The sequence below is a fragment of the Dendronephthya gigantea genome, unplaced genomic scaffold (genome assembly GCF_004324835.1).
Source record: "Dendronephthya gigantea isolate DGI-Jeju-01 unplaced genomic scaffold, DenGig_1.0 000412F, whole genome shotgun sequence".
In the NCBI taxonomy this organism is placed as follows: Eukaryota; Metazoa; Cnidaria; class Anthozoa; order Malacalcyonacea; family Nephtheidae; genus Dendronephthya; species Dendronephthya gigantea.
The window spans coordinates 46,050-53,708 of NW_021163422.1; the positions used below are offsets into that span (position 1 = coordinate 46,050).

Here is a 7,659-nt window from a genome sequence, read left to right on the forward strand (position 1 = left end):
CTTGCCACAGAGAAACATTTACAACCTCAACCAATATAATTGAAACGACAGTTGTTAAGAAACGTTTACAACATCATACAGCCCTATGTATATCGTATATACAGAGATCAGGCAAAGTACCATAATCGTACAGCAAAGAGTTTACAATTACACTTTAAGGCTGGTAAGCTGGTGAGAGTTCGAGGTAAAGACGGATTCAGAAGAAAAGGTATTATTGAAGCTTAATCTAAAATCTTACATCAAGTGTAACTAAACGAAATCGTCGATTATATCAAAGTTGAGGAACCACCAAAGTGTATAGAAATTAATGAGTCCCAAAACTACGAAGAAACGCGGAAAGATTCACACAATGTTAATAAATTATAGTGTCAATTCTCCAGCAGAATCAGGCAAATGTAAAGAAAACCAGCTCACTGCGCAAATTGTGTAATTTTATTGTAAAGGCGCGCAAAATTGATCTGTGTTTCCCAAAATATTTATCTCGTGAACAAGTGTGAACAAGCCCTGTGTATATCACAATCATTGGCTGTTCCGATTAATCGCTGACGAATGAAGTATATACCCTATCATTTTAAATAACTGCATGGCCATGCATGCACTGACCTACACACATCACCGACTGTCGGTGAAATATTTTGGACTAATGATAATATCAAAATAATTTAAAAGAAAGTAAATATCCTATATGAATATTGGATTTTTTAATTAGTTTAAAACCGATTAACAGTGATTTACATGATGATTATATTAAAACTCCAAAAATAAATTCATGCTAGTCCGAAGTTTGAAGGAAGTGGAGCAGTGCAACAGGGATATGATTTGACTGACCTAAAAGTCATTTTTTAAATCTGAAACAGTCTTAATCTTTCTCTAAACTAAACATGCAGTGCGTTCACTAAACAGTGCCCAATGTATTGACATCAGTTAACAAAATGGTTCAGTAATATTAATTGATACAAAAGTTTACTTCTCATATTATACACATGTAGTTTTAAAACTGTTTGTCAGTTTTACGGGCTAAAAATAAATTATCCACCATTCTTACCAATTGTTAGCAATCGTCATAGACTTTACGATGTCAAATACACGTAGATAATGTTGCTATATAATACTGAGAAAAACCGTGCACTGCAGCAAACGTTATGAGCACGTACAGTGCGTCGCCGTCACATTCGGTATATCCTTTTTTATAATTGAATTGTTGCCACCATCGATGAGTATTGATAACGTTTTAAATTTTGAGATCATGCAGCAGTTTGACTTTTTAACCATCTTCTTTGTTGGATTTTTCACCAACCCAATCCGATCATGGAACGCCAAAATCAAAGGTGGAGTAATACAATTTCCTTTGCAGAAGTTCAATTGAAATACATTAGGTGCTACCACAAAGTCAAAACCAAGCAATTTAGTGCTGATGTTATAATCAACTATGCAGCAATCAGTTTGGCTGCAATTTGCTACAGAGCGCCTCTTTCGGGTTTTCGTGACTTTGCCAACGTTAAAAATTAGAAACGGACGACGTTTCTTGGAATTCACAAAACCGTTTTCGCCACCACATTCTTCGCATATAATTTCGATGGAGATATTCCTTATCATGCCATGGATACCTTTTGATTTCAAGATTGAAGTGATGTCCAAATTGATCCAGTTTTTGTTAGTTTCCTTAATTTTTGGATGTCCGATTAGGCGGGATAGTTTGTTAGGATAACCGAGTATTCGTGCGATAAACAAACGATGTTTCTTCAATATCCTCTTCGTTAGGATCTGTGGGTTACGTCGAAGGACCAATATTACAGATGAAACTGAATTATGTTTCACGTTTGCATTGAAGCGAAATGATTGCGGTTCTGAATCTTTCAAGTTCAGCGAGAATTCTAGGGAATATTTGAACATGTATTTTAGCCCAATTCAATGCTGCAGAAATGCAGAGTAGTAGAATCACACTAAATTGAACATTTTTATGATTTTTTTAAGCAGGATTTATTGATAGATTAGAGTTTCAGGAAAGTATGCAAGTATTGCACCAATTCATATAGCTGTATTGAAATTCATATAGCTGCATTGTTCGCTTTGTACTTTGTTTTTGATCGTTTATTTTTCGCCATTGCGCTCGACTCGTCTCGTTGAAATAATTCCGGAAAGGGTAATGGCGATCAGTATTTCGATGCAATTTTGACAGTGTTGAAAATGCTAATTCGTCTTTTAACAACCTTCTTTAACCGGATAAGCAAAATATTCAAAACATCTATAAAGACTATAAACAACATACTTCTCCATGCAATTCCGCGTCAACGCACATCCATGCTTTTGGACTCGAGCCGACGTACTTAACTCCAACCTAAGATGATTTCTTAGCATGTTTTTTTTTTGTTTCTTGTGCTCTCTTGTATGACTTTTCATTTGCATGCTGGGCATGCCTGATGGCCTTATAAATGTAACAATATAAGCTACGGGAAAATTGACACTGACTGATTTATTAGCATTAATCTAATTTTACTTTAAGTACCACTTCATATTGGGTGACCTAATGTTGATATGCATGAATATATGAATATATAGGATTAAGTTAAATTCAGGTAAAATATGAAAAAAGGCCGAATTGTTATATTAGGCGATCAGATAGATAATTCAGGGACCCCGAAAGTTCCGTAAGGGAGGGGGGGGGCTAATATTTGATATAATATTCATATATACATATTAAAAGACCGTAAAATAAATACAATCCATTTAAAAATAAACTAATTATACACAACGCGAATATATAAATATTTGCCCCCCTCTCACTTAGGAATCTTCCGCATCCTCTGCTTATTTTACTTGTTAAGACAATTGTTGTTAGCAAATTTAATAGGTCTATAACGTCGTTGTGCACGAGAATAGGTGCAGCATCACGAGATTTGATCGTCAGATCAGACTATAAACATTGGGTGTAAATATACGGTGGACCAAAACAGCCTTAGTCAGTTTTTATATTTTCTCTTATTAAGGTTTCCCAAAGTCAAAACTGATTTTTCAGACTCGCTTTGGCGGTTAGCTAGGGCGGTTGAATCATCGCATTTTCAGTCTTTTTCTTATTCTCGTAACTTGCACACTAAATCCTCTCATCTCAGCGCACGAAATTACTTGAACGACACCAGGAAATCGAAGTTTTGAGTACTTGAAACAAAACAAGCAGGATTAACTGAGACAATCATCACAAATTCAGTTGACCTGCTCTCAAAATGACAACATTGAGATAACCAAACTTCGGTAAAACAATGCATGGAATACATTGCATTGTTTCACTTCGCCGCCGCTTCGAGTTTTGAAATTTTATCAATAGGGACCTTAAGCATGTAGGACGGGAACACGACGACGGCAGCTATCAATACAATTCTTCATTGAAAAGAAATGAATTATTAAATACCTATGGAAGTTTTAGACGTGATCTACGTTCTGTTTACAACGGCAAAACGTCGTTTATTACGTCCTATGTGGAACGTCTACATTTCAGGTCGACCCAGCTAGTGAGCACTACCTCGAATTAGGCTCTATAGAATTGTTCCTAAACGTAAAAACAATGTTTTCAACGTCTTCTCTCATTCTCACATCTCATTAAATTGGTACAATTGATAATATAAAACGACGTTTTACCATAACATTAATTTAAAGGAGTATTCCAACCACGTCGTCGTCATGCATGTTGCCGTCCTACATGCTTAAGGTCATTAAAGAACTCTGACAGAATGCACATGAATATATATAACATCCGCCGGCAACATCGCTTTTGTCATTATAACAATGATTTGTTGCAATGAAGTCCAACTCGTTTGAAACCCATGCAGCATTATAATTTATAAATAAGAAAAAGGCATATATTGCCAGCCATGAATTTTGCATACTCCTTCCGCAACTCAGTTTTCTGACCAATGCATGAGCATCAAAAATGACACATTAAACTTTACGCCGATTTAGAATAAATTTGGGTCTTTTTGGCTAGGAGTAATTCTTCTCCTATAGCCGGTTTATTTTTGTCAAACTAAACGATTTTATCAATATATTCCATGCTGAAACTGGCAGCTTGTGGTTTGGGCATTCCTTCTTGTTGATTTTCAAATTCGAGCAAATTGCTGTTGGCCATTGACCACCTTTCTCATATTGCGTGCACTCCATTACCTGTCGATCTTTTAGATAAGGCACCAAGCCCAACATGTGAAAGTTTTTACTATCGTCGGCAAGGCGTATCTCCCCTAGGGTGTACACCGCTTGCCTTGGTAGTCTATTCAGTATAAAATCACATTACAAAAATTTCTTATTTTCTTCGCAAATATTTTGTTTTTAATGAATGTTTGCGATTTTATTGATAACTAGAGTCACAGTGCATATACTGTTTCTCTGAATAGATTGCACTCCTTGGTGATATACTCGGAAATTCCACAGTTGATGCTATGAGGCTGCATTAACCGTCATCTTCCCTTACTCAAAGTGTTTTTATCTAGCTACCGTTGAACAGAAGACGTTGTATTACATTTTCTGATTTCAAACAGCAAATCTTTAAAGATACTAAATTCGTTACAAAAACGTTGATCTATGGGGATCTAAGGATCGGCAAACAGTGCTCGAAGTTGGTGGTTGCTACAATTTACGTTTTCTTTATTTCAATGCTCAATGTATTTTATATAAAAACAGGAAGGTCATTATATGGATGAAATGCAAATTCATCATTACACAAGTGACGGTAATTTCGTCATTTCTGGTAATATGGTAATGGTAAAAAGGCAATCTCAAAAGTACTGTTAACTGAAAGATAGTCAGTTATTGAATGTTTTTGCATGCATGTTGTGTACTGATATATGATATGTTGCTCAAAGGCCCGATTTCATGCAGACTCCTCATTGAAGCTTTTAGTTGTCGCACGTTTTTATTGTATTAGATGCAATATAAGGAATTATCGAGTTGGAGTCCCTATGTGAGCATTCACTGCCCCATTTTGCCTCATGGCATTCTCCTAAAAATATGGCCAGCATTCGTCGAAAACCTTTATAGAATAGATTTGGAAAGTTCAGTGAGTACATAATGATATAAAATAATTCCCTAAAAATGACATGCGATAGTTTGTTCTCGACACCAGATAGAAAATAAAACAGATCCATACTTTTTACCGGACTGCTTGCACGCAGACGGAACTTGCAATCGGTTTTGGCGTTCTTTGTGGAACAAGCATAAAGAAAGTGGTTCATTTAAGTTCTGTGTTCTTTAAATTCCATGTCATTTGGTTTGGATTTAACTTAACTCGCACATTAGTATTTATCTTAGATTACACAAATGTTTGTGAAGGAGTAAATTTTAATATTTATATAGGCTATTGCGTGTTAATCGTGTAGTTTAAATGTGCCATATATACCACATATCCTGAAGAAAACACAATTGGCAAGTGATAAAACGCGTTTTGCCATATAAAGCAATGCCACAATTCCAATATCATAAGGAATTTAAGGAACATATAGTTCTGAGTATGTCAAGTGGCTTAAGTCACATGCTGTATATAAACTTGATGAGCAAGGATTTGGCACATTCTGCATATCCAGTCTTTAGGTTGCCTAAAATGGGTAACTATTAGCTCCCAGATTTTAAGTGCGTGGGCAATATAATGCAATCAAAAGCATAAAGGGACCATAAACATGCCTTCCACCCAATCAAATGCGAATGAAATGTTCTGTCCGCAGCTATGTCAATATATATTTGATCAGTGATGGATAAAAATGCTTGCTGACAGAAACCTTTGATATGCCAAAAATTGAATAGGAAACGTCGATCGCGTTCCAGACAATTAGATAATTATTATATAAAGCATAGCGGTCGCCTGTAGAGTTGGATCGCTTCCATTCCTTAGAAACATTTGAGTATAATATTCTTTCTTATCTTCTTCCAAAGAGAGAATCGCATGAAACATTCATTTGAGGGTGCTAGATTTCACTTGTTAGACATGAGTATATTAGGTATAAGAACAGGATGACAAAATCGTTGAAGCCTTCAATGAATTTCGAAACTAACTTTGACGCAATATTATAAAGTCTTTTATACGGAGAGTTTATTTAATTATACACAAGTAACACAACGCACTGCAGGAAATTGTCTGCATTGACGAACTGCATGCATGAAATTAGCCCTCAGTCGGTGCCATTTTTTATCGATTTAGTGAATTCTGCTTTTCCAGTGCCAATTCGCAAATAGGATCGAGAGAACAGGCGTCGACTTACATGAGAGGCATCATCATATTGTTAAACGCCAGCAGTATTTGGCAAATCATTCAAAACACCATGTCTAAACCTATTTCTTATCCTCAAGTGCCGACCTGCTGCAACCTGGTCATTCACATGTGTGAGTTATTGCACCTCAAAACGCGTCATGGTGATTATGCAGGTCTGGTAATGACCACTGATTGCTACGATTGGCCGAAAGGTATAATTACCCTTAGTTTGCAATACAACCATAACATGGTTTCTAAATGATATTGCTTGGCAATATACATTCCCCAAATGTTATAACAAATGAAGAAAATAGATTCAAATTTATAACTTGTGCGCACTTCCCCCAGTTTCATGGTACTCTTTTTATGGATAGGTAGGAATATTAGATTATTCAAGGCTGAGCTTGAAACGTTGCGAGTTGCATCTAATTCTAACGTTTATCGTTCGGATTTTTCTAAATTGGATTCTTCAAACCATCAAAAACGTTATTGTATGATAAAACGGACCTATGTCAAAAATGGATCATCAAGGAACACGAAAACATTGTCCTATTAATCCAGCTCAGGCTAAGTGTAATTGTCGTCAGCAGTTGTTTGTAAATACGAGATTAGATGAAGAGGGATAATTATCATACCTGGCTCCGCTATAACAATCATTTGTTTGCCAGCGACGTCTAGATTTTTACGGCCACCTTTCCTGTGGTGTCTCGTTTGATGCAGGACACTTTTTATCATTTCTTTTGGTATTTTCGGAATGTTTGAAGCATTCGGAGGGCTCTCGAGACCAAGCATTTTCAAGATCTCTTGTTTGATCACCGTCCTACGATATTCGTCCAACTTTTTCTTCTCGGATTGCGTGATATCTGGGTCATTTTCCTCAATATCTAGTTGACGAAGCATACTGTGGATATCACCGCCTATGTAAATCGCGTGACGAGACAAAAAGAAAACTAATAGTATCCAAAGTACATTCGCTTTCATGATTTCGAATATTTGCGGTACCGTGTGTTCCCTCGCGATATTTCGAATGAATCGGCTGAGTAAGAATGTCAGTTGTGAACACTCAAGGTAACGGGCGATGGAGTTTTATTGTGCTAAATATCATTTACTCAATATTAAATTTCAGAGCCTAAATATTCGCCTTTAAGGTCACGTCGGGGACGTCAGCGCCTACACATGGAATACATTGATTAACGCGCGTAATATATCTATAACAGCTGACCTGGAATTGGATTTGGCACGCATTTATTCGATCGATATACAGCCCTTCACAAAGAGGTTGAGAGGTTTACGCGCGATATCAAACGAGAGATCCTTTATATGCGGGTTATTAAAAATGTTTATTATTAGGCGAAATTGTTTATTTCCTTTTTGAAAGATGAAAGCCCACGTGCTAATAGGATATCGCGTAATATGATAATTACCATTCA

The 7,659-nt window shown here is 36.3% G+C and overlaps 1 protein-coding gene across 1 annotated transcript; it reads right to left on the minus strand.

The window, feature by feature from the left end:
- Nucleotides 1–686: 686 nt before the first annotated feature.
- LOC114542941 (growth/differentiation factor 8-like) lies at nt 687–7,276 on the minus strand. The gene is made up of 2 exons (XM_028562276.1): nt 6,865–7,276; nt 687–1,874 (listed from the first exon to the last, which is right to left on the minus strand). The coding sequence occupies exons 1-2, from the start codon at nt 7,208–7,210 to the stop codon at nt 1,141–1,143; spliced, it is 1,080 nt and encodes a 359-aa protein (XP_028418077.1). The 5' UTR covers nt 7,211–7,276; the 3' UTR covers nt 687–1,140.
- Nucleotides 7,277–7,659: the final 383 nt, after the last annotated feature.

Bases quoted from the DNA above. Each gene is read 5' to 3' on its own strand.
- LOC114542941 (XM_028562276.1), bottom strand. From the start codon at position 7,210: ATGAAAGCGAATGTACTTTGGATACTATTAGTTTTCTTTTTGTCTCGT. The intron at 1,875-6,864 runs GTATGATAATTA...AATATTCCCTAG, and splicing joins GATTGTTATAGCGGAGCCAG to AATTCTCGCTGAACTTGAAA.